This window comes from Myotis nattereri (genome assembly GCF_964212035.1).
Source record: "Myotis nattereri genome assembly, chromosome: 15".
NCBI lineage: Eukaryota > Metazoa > Chordata > Mammalia > Chiroptera > Vespertilionidae > Myotis > Myotis nattereri.
This window is the reverse complement of record NC_138090.1, coordinates 29,178,517-29,205,758: the sequence shown is the minus strand read 5'-3', so window position 1 is coordinate 29,205,758 and position 27,242 is coordinate 29,178,517. Positions and strand designations below refer to the sequence as shown.

At 41.6% G+C, this 27,242-nt stretch overlaps 1 protein-coding gene across 3 annotated transcripts in view; it reads right to left on the bottom strand.

The window, feature by feature from the left end:
* Window positions 1-27,242, bottom strand: part of BANP (BTG3 associated nuclear protein) — a 122,221-nt gene that overhangs the window by 56,479 nt on the left and 38,500 nt on the right. For 2 of the 3 annotated variants that reach the window (XM_081107994.1, XM_081107993.1), the window contains 3 exons: window positions 24,326-24,525; window positions 10,040-10,156; window positions 8,096-8,271 (listed from right to left, as the gene is read on the bottom strand). In XM_081107994.1, coding sequence (XP_080964120.1) covers window positions 8,096-8,271; window positions 10,040-10,156; window positions 24,326-24,525 — 493 coding nt within the window. The remainder of the gene's footprint in view (window positions 1-8,095; window positions 8,272-10,039; window positions 10,157-24,325; window positions 24,526-27,242) is intronic. The other variant, XM_081107995.1, reaches the window with a different exon arrangement.

Below are 27,242 nucleotides of genomic sequence, written 5' to 3'. Positions count from 1 at the left end.
GAAAATATCCACGGGTGAGGATTAACAACAAAAAAAGAAAACAATGCCGCAGGACAGTATTGTAACTTTCCATTTACACAGATGCAGGAAACACACGTGTAAAGGCAGGTATTTTCAAACTGATTCTAGAGGAAGAATGAAAAAAATGACTTCATCTGTTCAACTTAATTCTTTTGAAGGCAAAACATGATGTTAAATTAACCAAAAAAAAAATTTACAAATGAAAGTTAAGCCTCGTTTTATGTAAAAATTACTCAGGGTTGCAAAAGGTTATATCAAAGGGTATGATGTGAAAGTGCAGTATACCCTCTCAGCTGATGAAGCGACTGTCCAGTGTGCAGCCTGAGAAATGTGAACTGGGAGGGCTGTTTCCTCACTGGGACCACCACAAGGAAGTCAGCTTCAACGTCCCACGATGACCCTACTCCCTGCTGGCACCTGCCTATGGACGAAAGCCAGTCCGCAGTGCTATGCAGACAGACTTCTGGAAATGCACCAGAATAGTCAAGAGGATAAACAGTGTCATTTTAAACTCCTACAGTAGTTGTTATTTCAGGGAATATTATTCACCCCCCCCCCAAAAGTAAATTAGTCTAAAAACTAACTTTCCTTATTTTCCCTCTTGTATCGCTACAGAAAATAATGGCTTAAATTTCTCTTGTAATGCAGGAAATTATCCAAAAACTTTATTTCAATCTAATATCTCACGATTTTAGAAGTAATTTTATAACTTACTTATAACCTACTCATTCCTAACTTCACATAAATACCCTGTGAATTACGGTGGTCATCTCTCAAGCAAGAAGTCTGAGCTAGATAGTCAACAAATACAGGCTGCAGCAACTCTGACCAACACAGAGGTGAAAAATCATAGCCATGGGAACAGGGGACCCATCCCAGGGGGAAGAGAGGACCAGGACTCCACCATCACCATCGTGGGGCTTACCTCCGAGCTCCCTGGCAAGAAGACAGGCTCACTGGGTGCGCATTTCTCACCCGAGTCATGCTGGTGCACCTGCTAACTCAGCTCTGCTCCTCTGGAAATACTCATCCCTAACTTACCTCCAACTCAGAGCTGGAGCACAGTCTGGATCCCCACTTCTCCCCAGTAACAATGAATCATGTCTTTCAAATGGAAAATAAGACAGAGTACCTGCCCACATAAATATTTGAGAAATTTGCCTTTTGACAATTCAGAAAGGATATATTTATTTTACTAAAATTGCTTGGTCCGGTTTTGGCATCTGAAACAATAGAAAGATTTTAGTAGCTTTATTTGAAAACTACCAGTCAGAATGTAAGAAAAATAAACTTGCTTTCTATTCCAATCATTTAAATCTTCAATGAAATGAACTGGCACTTCTGAAAAACCTATTACAATGAAAACCCTTCAGCAGTAACCTGAATTTTCTGACCACTAAAACAGTTCAGAACACACATAGTTGTTCTGAGGCCCATTTCAGTGCCAGGAAAATGAAGTGACCAGGAGAAAGCACTTAGGTGAAGAGGAGGACCACGTACATTCTCAAGGTCAGTTTAAAGCCAAGAAGCACAACCAGCTGCTGTTATGCTTCCTTCCCCACCTGTCGACATAAATACACATTCCCCTGAGATCATAATGCACATTCCTGCCCACAATGCCAGTCGGCCTTGGGTCCCAGTCACACTGCTATCCCAGGGCCTAAACTTCAATAAATCTCTCTTCCAAGGACAAGAGGATATTACATGGGACAAAAAACAAGACAATATTTACTCAGCATCTACTATGTACCAGGACTTCACGTACACTATTGCAACTTGGGGGCTCTCTGCTAAGCTGACTCCATATGATGCATCCTCCCTCCTCCAGAGCAAATAGCAAAATCCAAGTCTGCACACATCATGTGCGTGAAAGACCTCAGAAAGTACAAGGCTGGGCAGTCTAATTGCCTTCTAGCACCAACCAAGCTACCGGAACTCTTTCCAAAGATGACATGGCTTTGCCCGTGGTGTCCTGCCCCCCAGCCACACCAAACATCTCAAGAGGCATGGTGGTGTATGGTGTCAGCAGTTCTGATGCAGAAAGGGCGAGGGAGTAAATTCTGCTTGGACACACCTGTGGATTCCCATTATGCTGCCTCTGCTCCTGGATGCCACCTCACCCTTGCTGAGAGCTGCCTGTCACAGCTGGTCCATTAGCTATTATTAAGACTATATAGTCAGTTCTTTGTACCCATGAGAGGTAACTAATGACCTATTTTAGTCTCTACCTACAACAAACCAAAAGAAGTCAATACTTTATGATTCACTAAAGGCTTCAGGTTGGTTCAGAGACCCAAAACAGTGTCAATTCCACAACACGACAAACTTCATCTCAATCTAGTTCCTCAAGGTCAGTTCCCACCATCTCCAGGAAAGTCTTCAGAGAACAGATTCATGGTCATGAACTGGTGTCAGGCTGTATTTTCCATCTATACCCCAAAGTAATTTTCATCTGACTTGTGTCAAGGCCTGCCCAAACTGTTTGTGAATTTCAAAAGCAGCATACTGCATAAAATAAAAGAAATAGTTCCAAATATGGATGGTAATACAGAATAAACCCCATAGAATTTGCTGAGTAGGAAATCTCAGGCCAGTGTCCTGAAACCTGTCAGGCTGCATTACTGTAAACATACATCAAGTGTTTCCAGAGCCAGGACATGGATTACTGTAACTGAAAATAATTAATTTCTTTCACAGAGGTGGAGAGTAAGAATCCTGCGTGTAATTCATGAAATACTTTATTGTTGTATCACTTACAACTATCTGTTCCATAAAGAATCATGTGTTGGGGTATTCCAGGATCCTAGGGGCTATTTTTATTTATGTAAAAATAAAGCTACACTTTTCTCATGTCAACTCTGGCCATCTGCTAGCTAAATTTCTATGATGTCATATATAGATGCTTCAAAAAGATCTTCATCTCAACCATAAATCAGTGGAATACTCATGATGGGGAAGGGGCCAGGATTAAAAGAGAATGGGAAGGCATGGTGTGTCCTGAATCACATGAACGGCTACATGCGGAGGGGACAACTGAGAAGACAGGTGGCCTTCCAACAGGATGTCCTTTCTATGAAATCAGGACTTATAATTACATGAAAGAAAATTTGAGAACTTTAAAAATCTTTAAGATTGGCATTCCCCAAACTACAAATTATAGAGATTTCAATTTAGAAATGGTACATTCTACTGTTTTCTTTTTAAAATGCTTTTCTGGTATGGGCTAATTTTGCTTTGGGTTTTTTTAGTGGAATGTTTTAGATCAACAATTCTATTATAAAGATTTTATCAGTAATGCTCAAACATTTCTTAAAGTAAAAACACTATTCAACTATCCCTGAAGTAGTCGGCACCCTGAGTTCTCTGTAACTGGGCGCCCTGATGGCCTGATGGCTAACAACCACTTTAACAGAGGAAAAAGAAGACCTAAACTACAGCCTTGGCATAACCTGACCTCATGATTCATGTCCTGCCCCAGCTTCCCTCTGCCTATCCTCTGTGCTTCTGCAGGCCATGGTGGGGTGCAGTTTAAATTATTGCACAATTCTTCTGCTCTTACACTTCCTCACTATCAATGATCTCATCAGAATCATACTTATGATTGCTACCTTTTCTGAAACATTTCTGTGAAGATCTGAGTCTCCGCCATGTCCATGAGGCACAGGGGTGGGGAGAGTGGGGCCTTATTCATTCCAAGGCTTCCAGGAGAGCAGTCAATGTCACTGAGCGGGAGTCAGGGTGGGAGTTAAGGGACAGGACATCTAGTACAGCAAGATGACATGTGCTATTTGAAAAGACACAGATCACTATGATATATTTCATTATTTCTGACATCTCCAACGTTCAGATCTCTCATGTTTCCCAAAGGAGTCAGGGATTAGAAAACGGAGAAGCCCTAACCAGTTTGGCTCAGTGGATAGAGTGTCGGCCTGCGGACTGAAGGGTCCCAGGTTCGATTCCGGTCAAGGGCATGTACCTTGGTTGTTGGCACATCCCCAGTAGTGGGTGTGCTGACTGATGTTTCTCTCTCGCTGATGTTTCTAACTCTTTATCCCTCTCCCTTTCTCTCTGTAAAAAATAAATAAAATATATTTTTTTAAAAAAAGGAAGAAAAGAAAACGGAGAAGCCTGCTCTAGGAGAGTCTTGTCTACACTCGGAATCCAGTACACCAGACAACTACACACAACACAAGGCCAAAACTAAAGCCAGCATGAGCAGGGTCTGGGTGGGCAGAATTCTGAGATGGCTCCATGACCTCTGTCTGTGACTATGTCGAGGGACACAAAGGATCCCACAGGTAACAAAAAAGCCACTGAGTAGTTAGCCCTAGGATGGAGGAGAGTCTCAGGTGGGCCTGACCTAATCAGACGAGCCCAGTAAAAGCAAATTTTTTTCTGCTGGTGGCAGAAAGGGATGACAGAGATGTTAGGGTCATGGGGACTTAACATGAGAGAAATCTCCATTGTAAAATGAAGGGCCATGAGGTAAGAGCCAGAGCACAGTCTTGGGCCAACAGCCCACAAGAAAACGGGGACACTGATCGTATAACTATAAGAGCGCAATCCTGCCAACACCCTAACTGAGCTTGGAAGCAGATCTTCTCCAGCACCTCCAGATACAGGCCCAGCACGGTCAATGCCTTGACTTAGGCCTTGTGAACAAAGACTTCTGCCTCCTCAGAGCTGTGAGATAATAAAAAGTGCTGTTAGACCCACTATTTGGTGGTAATGTGTCAAGCAGCATAGAAAACATAAGTGCTCCTGTAAATTTAAAAAGAAACAATTAGAAAAGGTTATGAAGGAGGCCTCTCGGCCTTTGCCCTGATGCACCAGGCTCTAAAGCTGTAGGACCACACTGTCCATCATGCCTCTGGAGGCTGTGGGGCTGGTCAGTCACAGAGGCTACTTTAGGAAACATGTTGGATCAAACATTAATACATGGAATGCGAGGTATTTAAGAGTTATTTCCAAAGTAATATTAAATCTACATTCAAGCCAATTGCTGTACTGCCCTTTCCCAGCTTTAAGTTCACCCACCAGTTTTTAAAACCCTAGTGTTCAATCCATGCCTAAGCTGCTCCTGAAACCCAGTGTTCATACACCTCTCCTCTGACCCGCTCTAAGATGCTCAATTCACACTTCAAATGTTTCAGTGCAATATCACCTCCGCCACATCCCTCTCTTACACCAATCTCTGAAGCAAACATCATCAACTCTGGAATGAAAGGACAAGTCCGGGAAGAGGGCTGTGACTTTTAAAAGTGATAGATAAGGTACCAGGGGTGAGGACCAGGGGAACCCGCAGGCTGGGGAGGAACAGGTCTGGGAATGAACCAAAGGAGCCTTTTCAAAGTATGTCTTGCTGGACCAGGCCTCCCAACACTGGATCACATGGTACTTAGAATTGGCACCAACTTCTGAGCCCTTATAAATTACGGTGTTTACATTCTGACTGTGAACCTCATTCAGTAACACTCTATCTCCTCCAAACAACCCATAAAAACTGATGGCCCTTTTCTGGTTTTAGACAGTTAACTTTAAACCTGTGGCCCAAACACGCACACTTACTGGGGAGTGATGTGACATCTTTAAGCTGTAAGCAGACTGATACTTTGGGGGTTTTAAACTGGCAACACAAGACGGTTGAGTTACATATAGGATAATGATATAGGAACAGAGAAAAAACAAATGGCTTTGGAACTGGAGTCCAATCTTTTCCTGTAGCTATGAGCACACTTCATAGAAACAGCATGACCACACCACTGGCTGAGGGCCAAGGCCATCTACTCAGGCCCAGAAACCCCAGTCCTGGAGGTCAAAGCCTGGACCGCAGGGTAGAACCAGGTGGGCTGCTTCTTTCCCTGTGAACTCCTGGCTGCTCAGCACAGATGTTGTCCTGAGCTCGGCCATAACTGAAACAAGTGCTGAAGAGCATCCCTTGGCATAAAGGAGTGGGAACCCCTGGGCACAGACAGAAAGTCCCTAATCAGTGTCACATGCTGTGATTCTGAAATGCAACATGAGATGCTGAAATGATGTCACTTTCCCAGCACTGTTCTAGATCACACTCCGGCCCCTCTTCTCTCATCTAGGACAAGCGCGGCATTCACTGCATGGTCTTCATGCTCACACATCCACCGACATTCTCATACTAGTTTCTCTTGATTACATTATGGTCATTAACTTGTCTGTAATCCTATTCTTGGCAGCCAATTTATGATCACTAGTAAAATGTTTTAATGTTATCACACACAAAAATATGCAAAGAAGTTTTATGTAAAATAAATTATCAAGAAATGTTTTTGGCTAAATTCCCTCTTTATGTATGCATGGCTGATGTTTTGTGAACACAGCAATTCAAAATGCTTCTCCCAGACGACATTGCACCACTCCCAATGAGCACATCACAGATATTTGTCATATAAGTCAGCTTACTGACTGGGCTTTGGAACATTCATGAGGCCAATCTCTGATATTGATTAAATTATACCTGAAGTACAACCCTCTCACTAAAATTAAGTACCTAACATTTTATACACAGGATTAGTCAAGTTTTCTAAGAACTACCAAATGCATGAACAGCAGGAATTTAAACTCTTCATTAAGAATATAACTAAATCCCTTCATTAATCGACAGATCCCATTTTTGGTCCGTGTTGCTCATTTGTTTCCCTAACTCAATTAGCTTGCTTAATCTTTAAAGGATTATACCCAACACTTTCCCTACTTAACAAAAATAGAAGTACACCAAGACCAAAACCTCCAAGAGAAGGCAGGTGCAAGAAGTAAGAAGTAAGTTTACTGTTCACTGCTCTCAACAGTTAGCACTTCTTTCTCATTCTAATGGAGTTCATGCCATGAGAGATGAAACTGCCTGAACAAAATACTGGGATAAAATGATACAGTATCTTTGCTATAAATAAAATAACTCTAATTTGATTTAAAACAGAATATCAATTCATGCAAACCATTTGGAATTCTTCAGAAGTAACCATTTTGATACCTGTGGTTCTCTAAAACTTTAGGCACTTAAGTATTTTTATAAGGAGATAAGAACAATCTGTCTTGTTGTAGCTCTGGGCTCTTATCAGGAACTAAAATGACTCAATCTACAGACAAGCCTATGGCCCTTTAGCACTTTGCATATTAATAATGTTTCTCCAATATAAACTAGCTAACTTGACATTCCAGTTGAGCAAGCTGCTCTAGTCTTAGGGGAGGACACGGCAGGAGACGGCTAATCCAATTCTCAGTGCATTCATAAATCTCAGAGAAATATTTAACAGATGACGCCCTACAGGTCAGTAGTAAATCTGATACAAGAGACATTAATGGATTAGCTCTTCCTCCAACATCACATACACAGCAGTGACTTAAAGACGACTCCACCCACCCCTCTCTGTATCATCTTCCCCAACCCACTGTGCCAACTAAGACTGCTCAGTCCAAGTTCTTGTTATATTGAAACTGCTAGGGGAAGCATTCCCAAGGACAGTGTCAGTGAAACATATGTATTACAAAATGTTTTCTCCTGATAGAATGATACCACAGAATGGTCCTGATTCATAACCTCTAAGTCTCATTGGAAGAAACGACACAGCTTATGGCACGGACCCAACTTGAAAGTGCAACACCTCTGGGAGACTATGCTGGGCCTCATCAGAGAGACACGGATAGACTTATTGTCCAAGGCAGTGAACCAACTACTAGTTACACCACTAGTTATAAAAATTACAACTGTCCCATCACTAGAAAGCCTCCGGAATTTGTTTAAATAAGTGAAACTGACTGAAAATAATTATATAAGTCTGTATTAATGTGGAAAGATTTCTACTATGCAAAGGAAAAAAGCAAGTTATAAAATCATAAATTAGTGTGTATGTTAATACAGAAAATGCCCAGGAAATTTATAGATCTCTCTGGACGTGGAATTTACCAGGTTATTTACACTTCCTTCATCATTTTTCTATTTTATCACTTTTCAAAAACAATAAACATATATTAATTTTCTAAAAGGAGGTGGGGGGTACCTAATGCTATTCAGGCAAAGGAAAGGAAGGCTTTGTGGGCGCACCTTCTGAGTTCAGGGTGATGAGGGTGACGTTGTTTCCGATGTTCTGACTTCCCGACTGTCCACAGGTGGAAACGGAGTCACTGGCCTCGGACCCACTCTCCCCATCCTCATTGTGGCTGTCTTCTTGCCCAGGTACCTTCACCACAATGGTGTTCTGCCGACGCCCGGGAACCGCGCTGAGCGGGAAACAAAAACACCACCAGTGTTGTGAGAGCAGCACCACCGACAGGCAGAGACTAGCAATGAGTAGCTGTGTGTTCCTCTTTCCTTCCCTTGTCCGAGGCTAACTTCACACGGAGCAGTGGGCACAAGTCTTCCCATGCACCTCCTCTACTAAGATTAATAGCAATTTGATACCAGTAAATAGTTTGAGGTTGGGAGAAACTATGTAACATTTTAAAAGTTTTAAAAAGTGTTTATATCATGAAGTAAAATCACAGCTTTCTGTGACTCAAGGTCTAAACGCTGTTTTTGGATCACAGAGGTATTCCTATAAAATGTTGACATTCACATAAAGTAACTTTTAAGCAATGTCAAAGGAAAAACTACTAGTAAATTAGGAGGAAGTATGGGTAGAGACTTCCATTGATCTAATCCACTCCATACTGTTAGACATTCTAGAAATGACTCAGCCTTTGAAAATGCAGTTATCACTCCCAATGATTTCCACTGACAAAAACCACTGAAGTAGATTTAAAAAGCCAGTCAAGTATCTCCGATGAAATATTCTCACCACCATCAGGGGTCCTATACGAAGCAATGAGATATTGTCAGAAAAACAGGACACAGCCCAGCTCGAAAAGTACTCAAAAAATAAAAAATATTATCTGGAGACATGCTACTTGCCTTTTTAAAGACCCTTTCAACGGCCCTTCAACGTGGACTGCTAAGCACTGAGAAGGAAAGAGAAGCACAATTTCCCTGTTTACACATTAAAACATGTTTCAAATCCTAGCTCTACCCAGAGAAGGGAGGTATACTTTCTTGATTCCACAGAGGCTTGTCCAGGCTGACTTGGCTCCTAAAGGCTCAGACTCTGAAGGCTGACCTTCTTCACCCGAGCCATCGAGAGGCACACCTGTCCCCGTCTCTTCTCCACCGACCAGACCTCCTCCACCTCTGAGCACCTAGACACCCAGACTTCACCTTGTCTCCCTACATCCCAGCACGCAGGCCCTCAGACACCCAGGCTATGACAACAAAGAAAATAGGACACAGCTGATGGAGGAGGAACAATCTGCAGAGGAGACTGAGAGAACAGGCAAAACAGAACGTTGTGAAGACACGGGTAAGAAACAAAAAGCAAAGAGCCCTCTTGGAGGAATGTTATCAGGAAAAGCTGAGTCCTGACCACTAGACAAGGCTACCTGGAACTCACTTCATCATCACATAAGGGTGGCAAGAATGCCTTTTATACACTCCACTCCCATCTCCGAAAAAGGTTACGTTTAAAATGTCTCAAAAGAAAAAGGTTGAGAAAAAAGCCATTACCTCAAAATATCTCCACCACTTAGCAAATTTTCACTTAGCAAATTTACATGAGAATAACTGTTGACTTGACATGCTACTGTACAGACAGACTGATGTGAGTAAGCCATGAGCAGGTAAGAGGATAAGGGCTTGACTGACTATTGTGAAAACACAGCATCATGTCTCGATACCACACACTACACTGAACACAACAGTCCCAAACGCCCAAATGCTATCTGTCCTTTTTAACCTCTTGCTCTCATCCAGCTCATCTGATGGGACCTTGGTCCGAAGCATGGCACAGCCCCCCCACACCACAAAGAAGTGTGGACAGTGCCTTTTGGGCTCAACCCATGTGAGGACAGAAATGCCCAACTGTGCCCAGTTCAAAATGCTGATTTGTCCTCAAGGGGACTCATCACAGTGGCAGTGGCAGTGGCAGTGAAAGGTGGAGATGGTGTTGTGGCTACTGACTTGCTAATGATATTTTCCAGGGAATCCGGTGCCCTGTTGCTCAAGGGGTCGTCCATCTTGGCTACAATGGCGTTCTGCCGATCACTGTTGAGTATTACTGTAGTCTGGGGGACGACGCTAGGGAACAAAAGAATCACAAAGAAAAAGAAGACCTTAAAACAACAACATTCATTGTAAGAGTGCATAAGAGTAATTCAATACAGTCAGCTCCCAATGATGGGCACTAAGGAAGGGAGGTGGCCCCAAGCAGAAACCACGTTTAAAGTAATAAACAATTTACACTGGGCAAAGAATAAATTGAAGATGGGAATTTTTTATATAGAGAGTGCAACCTTCCTCATTGTTGGTATTCTCAGTTTGCACATGGGGTAATATAGGAAAGGGCTATTTAAACCTTTATACAGAATAGATTGAGATGTCACAAATTATGCACAATTAACAAGGTTTCTAAAGTATCATGTTTCCTGAAAAACATGCTTTTACTCATTCCATCCCAATGGATTCCTACATGACAGTTATAAATGCTACACTTATTAATACCATCCCAAAATGTTAGTGCTGCTCTGGAAAGAAAGGACCAACACAATAGAGGGACTGCGGGTGGGCCACGTGGCATTGACCACCTCTAGGTTCCACTGGGAGAATGCAGGAACCAGGAACCAAGGACCTCAGGGTTTTGTTTTCAAGGAAAATTATCACAGGACAGAACTGAGCCCTCACTGGGCATCTTCGTAGAGGAGCACTGTGTGTCCACCAATAGCCAAGAGCCTATCTCAAAGGGCACACTCATTGAGACTTCAGTCACTAATCTTCTAGCCCTCAGGAGTAATGGACCCAGGAAATTTTAGAGTCTTCTCCCATTGTAGGGGTCAGAGTGCCACAATGAGCACTTGAAACACGTGGCAGTATTACTTGAAAAGCATGTCATTCTTAGACCCCATTCTCCAAAACACAACTCGGGAAGCAGTGCCTTTACATAAGATCCATGTAGCCAACAGCACACATGAAAACCTAGCCTACTGTCACGGCTACAAGGCTGTTCAGCCCTCTCCCCAAATCAGGGCACAAAAGATTCTGCTTCAAAAAAAGAGCATGATCCATAGCACGTCACTCAAAGGTGTGTTGTTTTTTATTCTTCTACTTGTTCTTTGGTGACAGCTAGTCACCACCAAACCCTGAGGATGTTGTAAGTAACCTGGGTGACCTTTGACTTGGCCATGTACAGGCTGACGAATTCACGCTTCTCCTATACCAGTGGTCGGCAAACTCATTAGTCAACAGAGCCAAATATCAGCAGTACAACGATTGAAATTTCTTTTGAGAGCCAAATTCTTTAAACTTAAACTATATAGGTAGGTACACTGTTATTAACTTAATTAGGGTACTCCTAAGGCTTAGGAAGAGCCACACTCAAGGGGCCAAAGAGCCGCATGTGGCCCTCGAGCCGCAGTTTGCCGACCACTGTACAGACAAAAAGGTTTGCATACATTTGATATTTCCCAAAGAGTATTCCACGGAACACTAGCATCCTCCAGGGCCCCCCTCACACACTCATTCCTGTTCTCTCTCATTACATGAGCAACTAAGGAAGTTCTACTAAGTAGACAAGTTCCATAATGGGGAGAGGTTCCACACTGATTAAAATTCATTTATGCCCATCATCGGCAAAATTGTTTTAACTAAATATACCTTTCCCCCTAAAGACTCTTAAGATCAAGAAAACAATGTTCTGAGGCAACCAGCTTCAAGCTGGAATAAACGTAAACCAGGAGGCACTTGAAGACTTTCAGGAGGTTCCTTGGTGTGGGCCAGTTCCCAGCATCTCAACTGCAAGATCCTTGCCTTCCAGAAAGTACTATTTCCTAAAAATTATTCTCCTTGAGAAAGCATCTCTGGTCAATTTGTTTGTTTCACTTTTTTAAAAAATTACTTCTTGTTCTAATTATATTCCCTCTAATTATACTCGGGTGCACTGTCCATCCAGGAAATGAACACCTGAGGTACAAACACAGGGCCAGTCTGAAACGTGGCAACACCTCCAATGACCGACTGGAAAACCCTGCGGTGAGCTATTGTTCCATAGCTCTTTGCTTCCAACAAAACTATCAAGACCCAGTTAAAATATCCAGCTCACAGATCATCAAAAATAATTTTTGATGATAGACCACAACAATTTTTGGCATGTAACTTGAAGACCTGAGGAACTCTTTCCTCTCCCACAGATTTATTTATGGGAACAACATTTCTCAGAACTTAAAACTATAAAAACTAAGAAGAGAAATAAAAGTAATGCTGAATGAACACTGTCTCATTTTAAGCAATAAGTCATGGATTCAGGAATTAACTAAAACTAAATCCTCACCATCACAAGGATACATTCACAATATTGGGTTATTAAGAATTCATTATAAACAAAAGTAACATATTTATGTTGTTTTGTTCACCTGTGTACTAATAATTTTAATAAATGTCTTTAACCCTGGGGCCTTACAGTTACAGGAAATAAATATTTAGCTTCAATTTCTGTCCATATTTCTGTTACTGAGGAGTGTGACAGCCTGTCAGATAGGACAAAACTTTGGAAAAGAAATGGGAATGAAAGTTCAAAAGGCAAAGAAACAAGGTAAAATTTGGCTGTCAAACGCCTATTCATAGGATTTTTTAAATGGATGATGGTTTTAGATTAAAGTATTTAAAGAGCAATGAATCAGTTTTATTTTTAAATATCAGTATTACAATATGCCAGAAATTACCAACTCTTAACTAATGTAACTTATGTCAACCTCAAAATGTACCAAAGAATATTTCATTTTTCAAAAATTATGAAACATCCATACCACATTAAGAAGAATGAAATAGTTATCTAAATGTAGATACTGAAAAACTGTCACACTATTAAGTTTCTTGACTAGGCTGAACTACAGTCCCAGTCAATCAATCAGACACTAATCTGGGTGCTGCTTGGAGGGAATTTTGCAGATGTGATTAAAGTCCTAATTGGTTGAAGTTAACCAAAAGAAAGATACAGTAAAAACCTCGATGTAACGGATTAATTTGGAAGAGGGGATATCCCTAAAAGCCAAAATCCATTATATAATAAAGTAGGTTTTTTGAATATTTGTTAAAAAACTGACAAATTAGCTAGCTTACCTGTTTTTACTTATGTAGACATGTTCGTGTAATTAAAATTAAGTATGTATGAAAAGCTTAATTTCATAGAAATTTTCTATACATATTACAGTAACTTTAAATTTATACTGAATAGGCCTAGTAAACACATGCATTCACCAGTCACTGTGAGTAAACAAATGCACACAGCTGGGGTGTGGCTCAGTGCAGGTGGGAACATCGGCCAGCACATGTTAAAACTGCTGCAGAAAGTCATGCCAAGTTATAACAGAACCAACTACCGCCCACAATGCAGTGTGATCACATGCTAATCATTTATGGAACATTGTTTACAAGCAGTCTCTTGGACTTAAATATACAGGCTATGTAGGTATGTAATATTTATTTATGCTGGTGAAATCCAGTGGCAGTGTTTTTTCCAACATATGGCCCATTTGCTAAAATTTGTTTAAAATAACAACAACAAAAATAACCTATTAATTTAATTATAAGCAAATCATGGTTAAAAGCATTTTAAAATTAAGAGGGTGTTAATTTTCACATATGACATACAGATTGGGAATTTTTTCTGTTAAATCCAATTAAATTAAGGTCTGAATAACTGAGAGTTTACCATAATGTTGGATGGGCCCGGCCTGATCAGATGAAACTCTTCCCTGGTCTTGGAGACTCCAAACAGCTCCTGCCAGCTGACCATGATGTGCCCTTTCTGTCAACCTGCCCTACAGCCTTCAGGTGCCCCCACAATGTATAAGCCAATCCCTTGTGATAAATTCCTCATGGGAGTGCTGTATTTCTCTTTCTTTCTCTCTCTCTCTCTCTCTCTCTCTCTCTCTCTCTCTCTCTCTCCCTCCCTCCCTCCCTCCCTCTCTCTCTCTGACTCTGACTCTCGCTCTCTCGTATCTCCTACTGTTTCTGCTTCTCTGGTTGAAGCCTGACACGTTTTGAAATAATTATAGACCCACAGGAAGTTACAAAGAAAGTATACCAAGTTCTGTGTCCCCAGTGGTGACGTCCTATATAACCTGTAGTACAGTATCAAAACTAGGAAAGTGAATGGAACAATACTGCTAGTGAGACTACAGGCTTCATTCAGATTTCACCAGTTTCTGCATGCAGTAACATGTCCCATGAAGTTCGATGCAGCTGACATCATGTACTGCTCCATCGCCACCAAGGAGAGGCCGAGTGCTGCCCCTTTAGACACACCCACCCTCCCATCCCACCCTATCCCCTGGCAACCACTAACCTGTTTGTTTGTTTTAATATATATTTTATTGATTTTTATAGAGAGAAAGGGAGAGGAATAGAGAGTTAGAAACATCGATGAGAGAGAAACATCGATCAGCTGCCTCCTACACACCCCCTACTGGGGATGTGCCCACAACCAAGGTACATGCCCTTGACTGGAATTGAACCTGGGACCCTTCAGTCCGCAGGCTGACTCTCTATCCACTGAGCCAAACCAGTCAGGGCTAACCTGTTTTAATGTATAGTTCCGACATTTTGGGAAAGTGATGGACATGGAACCATACAGCACATGACCTTTAGAAACTGGCTTTTTGCACTCAGCACAGTGCCCCCAAGGTCATCCAGTGGCAGCGAGTATCAACAGTTCATTCAGTGTTGGTGCTGCACAGCTTTCCATGGAATGGGTGTGTGTTTACAGGTGGACCAGTTTAACCTTTCATCTGCAGAAGGGTATTGGGGGTGTCTGCAGGTTTTGGTTATTACAAATAAAGCTGCCCTGATGCAGAGGTTTTAGTGTGGTCATAAATTTTCATTTCTCTGGGACAAATGCCTAAGAATGTGATTACTGGGCCATATGGCAAGTACGTATTTAGTTTTATAAAATACAGCCAAACTTTACGCCAGAGTGGCTGCACCATCCTACATTCCCACCAGCAAGGGAGGAGAGATCCAGTTTCTCCACATCCTGGTCACACTTGGTGGTGTCACTATTTTTTATTTAAGCCATTTTGATAGGTGTGGAGTGATATCTCATTGTGGTTTTAATTTGCATTTCCTTGGTGACTATTGATACTGAACATCTAAATAATCATATGCTTATCTGCCCTCCTGTATCTCCTCTTTGGTCAAATATCTGTTTTATTTTTTACCCACTTTCTAATTGGATTGTTTCTTTACTGATGAGTTTTGAGAGTTCTATATTCTAGAAACCAGCTCTCTGTCAAATAAATGGTCTGCAAATATTTTATCCTCAGCTGTAGCTTGTCTCTTCATCCTCCTGGCAGGTCTTTCACAGAGCATACGTTTCTTATTTTGATCAAGTCAAATTTATCTCTTTATGCTCTTGGTGTCAAGTCTAAGAAGTCTGCCTAAACACCCAAGGATTTTCTCCTGTGTTTTCCTCTAAAGGTTTTCCAGTTGGCATTTAAATCTGTAATCCATTTTAAAATTAATTTTTGTTCAAACTGTGAGGTTGACATCGATGCTCATTTCTTTTATTTTGCCTGTGGATGCCCAACTGCTCCAGTACCATTTGTTAAAAGCCTGTTCTTCCTCCATTGAGCTCTTTTGCACCTTTGTCAAAAACTAGTTGCGCATATTTGTGTGGGTTTATTTCTAGGCTCTCTACTCTGTTCCACTGACCAATTTATCTATTTCTTGATTATTTTGTTTTTTAAAAAAACTTTGTGTTTAATTCATTCTTTTGCAATCTTAAACCATTATCTATACTTTTACCTATAACTGTATGTTTGTTATTTAAGCTCCTTAATCAAGCCAACCAGTGTGACTCAGAGGTTAAGCATTAACCTATGAACCAGGAGGTCATGGTTCGATTCCGGTCAGGGCACATACCCAGGTTGTGGGCTCAATCCTCAGTCAGGGACCTGCACAAGGCAGCCAATCAATGATTCTTTCTCATCATTGATGTTTCTCTCTCTCTCCCTCTCCCTTCCTCTCTGAAATAAAAAAAAAAAAAACATCCTATATAATAAACCCTAATATGCAAATTGTCCCCTCAGGCTGTTGTTCAACCCAGAGACCCGGAGTTTGACTGCCTGCTATGATGTGCACTGACCACCAGGGGGCGGTGTGGAACATGGTGGGCATTGGCAACATGGTGCTGGCAGTGAGCGGCAGTGGAGGCGCTGCCAGCCCCTATGGGTCCTGATGAGAGCAGGACCGTGGTGGGATGGTGGAGCAGGTGAGCAGGCGGTGCCAGGCCAAGGTGGGTGCAAGTGGGGACCCAATCACCCTGCCAATTGCCCCGCAGACAGCAGACAGCAGCAGCGGTGGTGGGGGCAGGGGGGGGAGCCCCCCCCCTGCCCCGATCGATCGCCTCGCAGGCGGGATGGTGAAGCAGGTGAGGGGGCGGCACCAGGCCACTGTGGGGCTGCAAGGCTGGGGGCACAAGCTGGGGCTGCGAGGCTGGGGGCATGAGCTGGGGCCTGATCTCCGCAGGTCACCCTGAGGGACCCCACCTGTGCATGAATTCGTGCACCAGGCCTCTAGAGAGAGAGAGAGAGAGAGAGAGAGAGAGAGAGAGAGAGAGAGAGTGAGTGTGTGTGTGTGTATTAAACTTTATCAAAATTAAGGAAAAGGGAAATAGCTAGACCCCATAGGCTATCCTGGTTGTTTTAATTCTAATATTATGCTCATTACACAAGTTGAACACTCTTGCCTAAATACAGTATCGGAAGTAAAAAAGGCCCTAGAACTTGGCCCAGTGACCTATGATGGGTGAAACAAGGACCATTCACCCATTGTGGACAGTGACTGTGAGTGTGAGTGCAGGACCCCCATGGACCCCAGCAGGACATCCCCAAAGGCTCCATATAAAAGGAGGCATTCAATCCTGGAAGCCTGTGGGGGCAATGCACAGACAGGTCAATAATCTGCCCAAGCCCACACAGCTGGTAAGTGACACACTTAGATTTGAGTTCAAATCCTCAAGCAGCAGAGCCAACATTCTTAACCAAAATCAATGAAACAATAGTCTACAGCCCCCAACTTCTGAAATAATAGAATTTCCTGTGGAAGCTATGGCCCACCCCCAGACAGCCTGGGACTTTGGGGAAAAAAAAATACAATTCCCAAGATGATTCTGATGAATGCCTGTGGTTTAAAACAACAAAATTACACACAACCCTATACAAGAGGCACTAATCTGTTCTGGTCACTGTTTCCCCACAACACTCAGCACCTTCTCATCTGTTATACAGTTTAGTTTGTTATGTGGTTGTCCAGGTACAGGGATCTTTTTGACTGTTTTATTCACTGGTACATCACAACTGCTAAGGTGAATGCCCACTACATGGTCAAGCCTATGAGTTAAGACATGAGTGAATGGAAGAATAAGCTTCATATCTGAGTGCAATTCTCTGGTTAATGCCTCTAGATTTCCTTGGTCTCATGCTGCTAATCTGGTGCTAAAAGAAAAAAGGTTGAGGATCACAATCCAGAACAGAAACCTACGAACACAATGCAGAGGAAGGCCTATGGATGCTGTCAGTGCAATTTCTGAAGATACTAAACTGAGTGTGACCTAAACTCCTGTGGTTTTACTGGTGTGAGCCCAGCATGTACCACAGAGCCTGGTTATTAGACACAGTTAACAACCAACATTAATATTATTAATTTTTTAAACATAAGAGGATTGAGGAAGATCAAGGAATACTAAACACCTAAATGCATGATGGGAACCCTGGGAAGATTCATTTGATGTGAATCCTGAGAAAAATTTATCTGCTAAAAATGGACTCCCTATGGTCAACTGAGGGCCCAAATTTTATAAACAACTAGAGGCCCAATGCACGAAATTCATGCAAGAGTAGGCCTTCCTTTCCCCAGGCTGCCAGTACTAGCTTCCGTCTGGCACCGGGGACCCAGGCTTCCCTCACAGTGCCGGCTCCATCCAGAAGGTTTTCCGGAAGGATGTCCAGTCTGATTAGCATAGTACACTTTTATTATTATAGAGAAGAGCCTAGTGGCCACTTCCTGATAGGGGCTTCTCACATTCTCTGTATACCAGGACCCTCTCCTTAGGAGTCAGCCACTGTAGGGAAACTCTAGTTTTGACTTTCAGTACTGCACAACTGGATACCTCATTTACATAAAATGGACCTAATTGAGAGCCTGGGCAAGGAACGTTGCTATCCTGCCCTTTGTCTCAGACACAATTTAGGTTGCTACCTGAATCTGTGTCTCTAGGGTTACAGCTCCTTTTGGTTGAATAAGTGCTTTTTATTTTTTATTGTAACCTAAAATTGATTTTATTGGTTTACAGTGATCTCTTCCACAGAAACCCTAGCTTACTACTTTTATTCTCATTTTACTGATGAAAAACTGATGCTTAGAAAAGGTAAGAATTTGCCCAGGTTCTCACCATTTATAGATGATGGAGCCTGGATCTGAAACCAAGTATTTCTCATATTCTTAGCCACTTGCTGGTCAGCAGCAGGAATAATCCTATTTCAATACTGTTACAACTTACCGTTTTCAGTGTTTAAGCATTTTAGTTGCTTTGTTTTTAAATCAATTTTGTGTCCTCAGCTTTCAGAGTTGTCATGGCAAACATTTTCCAAGCTACACTTAGGAAGTGGCCAACTTCTCATCGATTTCAAGAAATAGCTTTGTGACAGTACCTGTATTATTATTTTAAAACATCAATTTTTCTGCCCCCTTTACCGATTAGTCACAAAAAATGGACTATCATTTGAATGCACACTTAGGAGCTTTATTCAAATCTGTGCAAAAAAAAAAAAAAGGACTTAAATAAAAGACTTGGAAAATGTAGGATGTAAACTATTTTCCACAACTTCGTGTTTGCCACTTTTTATTACAAAAGGAAAACTAAAAACAAGTTGGACAAAAGCAGTCCCTTGGCTTGAACCAGAGAATTTGGAGCCCATAACTTGGTCCAGTGCAGGCAAGGACACCAGGGCAGGATCAGCGAACATTTCCAAGGTCAGTATCTGCCATGCAGAGAGCCCAACAAGAAACACATGCAGACCTGGGACAAGGGGTGGACCAGAGATTGCACCCAAATGCTCTACAGAAGAACTGTGTGCTTAGAGTACTTCATAGAAACTCTAACACAGAATCTGCTAAAATCCTATACAGATTTCAATGACTTATAATTGTATTCTAAATGTAAACACTCACATACACCTCTTATTGTATACTAACAGAGGAACAGAGAAAACCCTATAGAACCAAAATAGTTTAATATTTAGAGCCAGCTCCATTTACCTGAAAACACAACACTGATTCAGGTTTGAAGCTCACAGGGATGGGTCAACATCAATGAACAAGTCTGCCATGGAAATTGCTAGAGGTATAGGAGTCATGCCTATAGTCTCTATCCCTACCCAAGAGTTTCAGTGCACTGGGGTTCAAACAAACAACACTTCTTAAGTCCCCTTGAAGAATGGAGTTCCCTGGGAGAATCTGGTTCGCATAAGCAGCATAGTCGTTCCTTATATCCAATTTCCAACGATCAAGGAAAACTCCACGAGTACCAAAAGCATTTAATACAAGCAAAAAGCTCATCCAGGAAATAAGGAACCAACTGGCCTGGCTGGCGTGGCTCAGTGGTTGAGCATCGACTTATGAACCAGAAGGTCATGGTTCGATTCCAGGTCAGGGCGCATGCCCGGGTTTCAGGCTCAATCTCCACTGTGGGGCAGGCAGGAGGCAGCCAATCGATGATTCTCTCTCATTATTGATGTTTCTATCTCTCCCTTCCTCTCTGAAATGAATAAAAATATTTTTTTAAAGAAAACAACTGCCACCAAGTCTGTAATATCACCAACAGTGACATGTCTGTAGTTGTTCACTGAACAACCAGTGAAGGCTGAGGGGACATGAGCATGTCACATCAAATAATCAAGAATGTCCACAATTATGTTCTTTGTCTAAACCTCACCTTACACATATGGGTACTAAGAGCACATCCTATTTTAGGAGAAACTACTCTTCCAAAGACAAGTTTAAATAACTTAAAATGCCCAAAGGCCAAATCCTCTGACCCCCTCCATCACCAACACTGTCCTGAATGGCAGTAAGTGAGAAGGCCACTCCGACACAGCAGAAATGCTTTACCCTTGGGGAGTTCACATTCTAAGTTATTTATATTAACCCAAACTAGGAGCAAACCTTAGGTAAGACTAAATCTGTACATAGCGCAGTACTATTTGCAAATAACTTCCCACTCATTCCCTATATCAGGTGATATTTCTATTCACACAGTGACCTCCAACTTTGTGTTTTGCGGCTGGGTTGGGAGGAGTTCCACCAGAATATTTGAAGATTATTTGAGAAAGTTTTTGCCTCCCTCCAACCTACAATTAAGCCTCACTAGATTATATCCTTCTGAAACTCAAAATAATTATTCACCAAGTTGAGTTTAGGAAATCTGATATACTATTAACTTTCTAATTTTTGTGAATTATCTCAAAGAAAACCTCTCAATTAACAAAAGCAAGCCAGCAATTCTCTCCAAATTAACCTACAGATTCAACTCAATTCCAATCAATGAAATATGAGTTATTCTAACACTGGAAGTACACCAAATTATTACAATATGCATAATCTATTAAAACATTTGACTATGTTTATTATCTGCTTATCAGATTGAATTTGAGTCATCAGATTATGTTAATGACTCATAAAGTGTATGTGTGTAAACTATATGTTTTCTTTGGTTAATACTCAGTCGTAACATGTACAGGAAATCACAACAAAGTCACCAAAAGTCTGCAGGTGTGTGAGGGAGTGTAGACCAGTCAGGAATAGAAATCACATGCATACAAAATTAAATGGAAACATCAAAAATTCAGCCCTAGCCAGTTTTGCTCAGTGAATAGAGCGTCAGCCTGCGGACTGAAGGGTCACAGGTTCAATTCCAGTTAAGGGCACATGCCACGGTTGTGGACTAGATCCCCAGTAGGGGAGGCATGCAGGAGGCACCAATCAATGATTCTCTCTCATCATTGATGTTTCTCTATCTCTCCCTCTCCCTTCCTCTCTGAAATCAATAAAAAATTTTTTTAATTCAAAATCTGATAAGGAAAAATTAAAACGTCTGTCATTGCTGAGATCACACCATTCCCTCCCAATTCAAACGAACTTACCCTGAGTTTGTCACATTCTAAAGCTTATGAAATGCTATACTTTTGATTGAGAAGGTAAATGCCCCAAATGGAAACACTCTGAACACTGGTGACCCAGGCCAGTGCTCCAATGCCAGAACAAGATGCACAGAGCGAGCGAGGCCTCTTTCTACCCAGAGCCATGGAGGCTCAAAGACCGGAACATTCCTTCCACAAATATCCAGCAACATTTAAAACAAAAGACCCTCTGGGAAGTAAAAGAGAAAATCAGCAACCAGCATAATTTAAATAATTTCTTGATCAAATACTTCAGTTTTCTGTGGATCAATAATCAGTTCAGAGGAAAATAAAAAATGTCCCCCTTTATACGTCTTACGTGATACATCTCTCTGTAAGAAAAACTTTAAATCACTTCTGTCCAGCAGGCGTTGCTCTGTGGTTGAGCATCAACCTATGAACCAGGAGGTCATGGTTAGATTCCTGGTCAGGGCACATGCCCGGATTGGGGGCTCCATCCCCAGTGTGGGACGTGCAAGAGGTAGCCAATCATGATTCTCTCATCGTTGATGTTTCTATCCCTCTCTACCTTTCCCTTCCTCTCTGAAATCAATCAAAATATGCTTTTAAAAAAAAGAAATCTGCTTTTTACTTTGAGAGGATTTTAAAGAAGCTTCTGATTTATTGTAATTGTTTTATAATTATAAAAACACACTAAGCTGTAAAAAAATATCTAAGCTTTTAAAAATAAAAATTTGTTATGTCAATCTCAGCTCAATCAAAATAAACCACATGTATGCCCTGACCGGTGTGGCTCATTTGGTTGGAACATCATCCTGTAAATCACAGGGTGGTAAGATACCAGATTCAATTCCTGGTCAGGGCACATACCCAGGTTTCAGGTTGAATTCCCAGTTGGGGCATGTATGGGAGGCAACCTATCAATCAAGAGTTCATGTCTCACGACCCACCGCCCCTCCCCCGTACTTCCTCTCTCCAAAATAAAATAAAATAATAAAATTTAAAAAAGGAAAAAACCTACTCGTGCATATAAAAAATAAAATGAAGCCCCTGGCTGGTGTGGCTCAATTGGTTCCCATGCATCGAGAGGTTGGTTGCTGGTTCGAGTCCCAGCCAGGGCACAATGCTTGGTTTATGGCTGGGTCTCCAGTAAGGGGGCATGCAGGAGGCAGCCGATCCGAGGAAGCAGTTAGTTTCTTTCTTTCTTTCTTTCTTTCTTTCTTTCTTTCTTTCTTTCTTTCTTTCTTTCCTTCCTTCCTCTCTCTCTCTCTCTCTCTCTCTCTCTCTCTAATAAATAAAAGTATATTTTAAAAAAATAACAAAATAGAAATCTACTGTCTTGAAAATAAGAAACACAAGCATTTTTCCAGTTAGTCAATATGTTAAGTTAATGAAAACAAAACCCAAACATCTGGGTTTTGAGTTGCTATCTGACGTATCAAACAGTCTGTTTCTACAAGATCCCACTGGACAGCGGTATTCTATCCCATGATCCATGCACTGCATGTGTGCAGTCATGCTCGCATTCCAGCTCAGTCTCCAACTAGGACAGCACTGCCATCAAGCCAACACCAGGCCCAGCTATGTCCTACTAATGCACTTTCTTCAAATGGCTCTATGTCTAATCTCAAGAAAGTGCAAAAGAGGGGTTTTCACACTGATCTATAGGATAAATGTGCCTGTCCATACACATAATCCCTTCAGTCCACATAATAAAATGAAGGCCCTTCCTGAAATGCTCATAGCTGGGCATTTAAAGGAAGAGCCTACTCTATACGGACTTCCCCAATTCCAATGCGAAACAACCTCACTATTCCAGGAATTACAATAAGCAAAATCCAAATACGGGCACACTTGCGAGGAAGGAAAAAAGCACCTACTTAAAAGAATTCAAGTTGATTTTTCTATTCCTCAATTAGAAGACCGCTGTGGGTGAGGCCCCATCCAAGTAACCTCACATTTTTATTACAATAATTAAGTTTCAGCATCAAAGATTTTCTTTCTTTCTTTCTTGAATTTATTTAAAGAATCTCATTCAGGTGTAGAATCTGAAAATCTGGACCCAAAATACCAGCTGAGGTTGGCAGCAGTCCATTGCCCCTACGCTCCAGGGATTAAAGAGAATAACTCTCAGCGCTGATACCATGGTCAGTCTGGGCCAGTTTTAATCAGAAATAATCAACAGGTGAGTGGATTTCAATATGCAGAGAGAGATTCAAAAGTGGGCCCCGCAGCTGAGAGGCCGCACCAGGCCCTGCAGGTGGGGCTGGCTTTGGGCCCTGTGCAGCCTCCAAAGAGAAGAGAGAGTGGTATTTCAGTGAACAGCTTATCGCCCAGAGGCTTCGTTACTGAAAAGAGCTTTACGGTGTCTGCATTCGGGCTGTGAGGTTACACTCAGACTTCCCAACAGATCATTCACAACAAATGCAAATGGGCCTAAGGAACCAATGGAGAAAGTATCCTTGAGTGAAGATTTTTAAAAAACTACAGACGTGAATGGAAAAAGTTTGATATACTCAAATAAAATTTATAAATACTAATACGGAGAAAAAATATCTAAAGACTCGCCAGATAGAAAAACAACAACAAAGAAACAAACGCACATCTTCCAAGACGTGATGGGTTAATTTCATAGAAAAGATGCACCAGTCTGGTTCATGTCAGAAAGAAAATGAGGATGACTCCCAGCCAGTCCAGCAGGGTATCACGTGTTTAGTTTGAGTCTAAGTCAGTGGTTGGCAAACTGCGGCTTGCGAGCCACATGCGGCTCTTTGGCCCCTTGATGTGGCTCTTCCACAAAATACTGACTTCTGCGCATGGGCCACGAAGTTTCAATCGTACTGTACGTGCGTGCCCGCACGTGGTATTTTGTGGAAGAGCCACACTCAAGGGGCCAAAGAGCCGCATGTGGCTCGCGAGCCAGTTTGCCGAACACTGGTCTAAGTGAAATAGGTGCCGTGAAGCTGGAGGCAGAGGCCCTCATGTGTACTACAATTTGGGTAACCGCACAGAGGAGCCTGGGTGAGGAAGTGACCACGGCCCACACGTCTGTTCTTACCATCGCACTTTGTTGCACGTCTGTGTTGCGCCGAGAGGGGAGCCCGCCACCATGGGGACTTGGATGGGACTGTGCTGCTTGTTCGTGACCAGATCCAGCTTTTCTTCTAATGATTTACAAGTAGCCTCGAGAGCTTGCAGCTTGGCTTCAATACTATCCAATCGCAAGCATATTGTCTGGTTAATGGAATACAGGAAGGACTGGAAGTGAAAAAAAGAAAAACTTCAGAAGGGATATCTTGAACTTTAAGGAACCCCAAATGGTTATTTCCTAATGTGAATCACATCTACTCTGATAGGACAATCCTGCACATTAGCTCTTAAGTTACATGCCAGAAATATTTGAGTAAACAAGTTCAGCCTCTTATATTTAAATGTGACTACTTAAATCCTTGTTTTACTTCTATGTGTAGTTGTGATTCTTAGTAACATTTAAGTCCATTATGATAAAAATGTAGTCTTTAAGATGTCCTTCTATTAATCAGTAAATTTACACATAAAAACTAGTCACATCTTTCTAACTATAAAAACACATTTACCTGTAACATCAAAACAGCATGGAAATTACTAGTCCTGCACATTCACATAATCCCCACTGCCCTGTTGTTGAAATTTGGTATAAAAAAAAAAAAAGTTACAAATAGCATGCCTGCCACCTAGTGGTTGACATGAAGAGCAGCTTCACACTTGATCACTTTTGAGCCAAGTCCCAATTACTAATTCCAATTGATCACAGGAAGCGGTGACATACATGACTCCAGACCCAAGAAACAGATCAAATACACACACCAGACAGGAAAACTCTTCACTTGCCATTCCTGCCGTGAGTTGACAAGAATACAAACAGAAGCATGTTTTCAGGTAAGACTTCCACTGTGCAGCAAACACCCTAAACTGATCTCACCAGCTAGTAGAAGGATTCAGAGTGCTGGTTAGAAGCAAGTTCATAAAGTATCCAATAGCTCAATTTAGTAGAAAGGCTGGCTTGAGAACCAACAGCTGAAAATAATGAAGACTGCCTTTCCCCTTTCTCTCTGCTTCTCTGCCCACAGTAAAAGACCAGCCTCCATTTGACTGACAGGACATGCTATCTAACTGCTGCTGGCCTACAGTATTCCTAGGGCCTGCTGTCCTTCTAATCTGAAGCAAAAACAGCAAAATTAGAGCCATATCACATCATGTAGGTGGCATCGAGGTCTGGGAGAAGAAAAATATGGCTACTCTTATTCAGTGCATTTTCAACAGACTGAGGTTATCTTGTGAAGAAGTTAAATGCATTTGTCTAACTGCCTGTAGACATGACAGTAAGGGGCAGCAATGCGGTAAACAAAACCTGCACACTGTCCAAACAACTCACTTTGTCTCAAGCAATCACACCCCCTGATGGGACTCATCATGAGTGCTAACATATAAAGCAAGGGCTAACCTCCACGTCCCCCAGTGACTGCCTGCCTTCAGGAGAACAGGACGTTGGAGCAAGTGTGTGACCGGGGCCAGAGGCACACACCGTTGACATTCCATCACCCATGATCTACAAAGAGGTAACTTCCATGGTTCACCCTAATGTAAATCACCATTGGAACCACCCATTGGTCCTGAATTCTTGAGATAAAAATCACTTAAAACTCCATTCTTCTTTATCATTTGAAGACATCAAACACTTGGCTCCAGAATTCTTAAAATACAGTAAAACCTTATTATTTTAAGTCTAAATTACAAATGATTCTACCTAGGGTTTGGGCAAAATTCACTGTTATGTACTAATAAAACAATTATCAAATAAATTCATGATACAAAGAGCAGAGAACAGTATTTTTAATGTCTTTTTATATACAAGTGATATTAGCCATTCACATTCAAATCTATTCATTGGAGAAAAGAGTTCTTGGCAATTTGGTGAGCAAACTTTTCCAAACAGTACACAAATGTGGCAGTATTCAAACCATAGCCCAAAGTTTAACTTATTGACAATGGAACTAGGACTGAGGCCAGCCCATTTTCATCTTTTACTTTATAAATTTCTGTACTGTTTATGTTTATAATGAGTATCTCCGGTGGTAAAATTATAACTGCATTTTATTTTAAAATATAATTTGGTGTTACTAATGCAGACACCTTCTAACCACTAGTCAGAAACAGAAATTTAACTGTGAATATATATTTTTTAAATATACTTTTATTGATTTCAGAGAGAAAGGGAGAGGGAGAAAGAGAGAGAAACATCAATGATGAGAGAGAATCATCAATAGGCTGCGTCCTGCATGCCCCCGACCAAGGATCGAGCCTGAAATCCAGGTATGTGCCCTGCATGGGAATCGAATCATGACCACCTGGTTCATAGGTTGATGCTCAACCACTGAGCCATGCCGGCCAGGCTGAATATACTTTTAAATCACCTACATGTTTAAGCTTACACTACTTCCCCTTTTTAACAAAATTGTTAAGTTTTGGGGGATATGAATGTCTCTAAATAGAGGGATTACATGAAAAGCCACTATGGTTTACATTTGCATTGCTGAAACTTCACACATGTGCTGATATTTATCTCCATGACTCCGTAAACACTAAACCAACAAAGCAAATCCAAAGATCCAAAATCACTGACTGACTGATTCAGTGGTTTCAAAGACCACCTCTAGTAAACTGAAATTTAGGTGACTTACATGGTAGGTACAGAAGTACTTTGGCACTAGTGGGAAATATTAGCCACACAAACTGTCCTCTTTCCTTCTGTCCACAACAGGTCTGTGGTTGTAGAGAAAGATGCCTCACATGGCAGCATCTCAATCTAAACAATGTTGATTCTTTAAGGGGATTGAATGGTGACTCCCAAAAACATACATCTATATCCCAACCCCAAGAATGTATAAAGGTGGTCTTATTTGGAAAAGGGTCTCTGTAAATGTAATTAAGTCAAG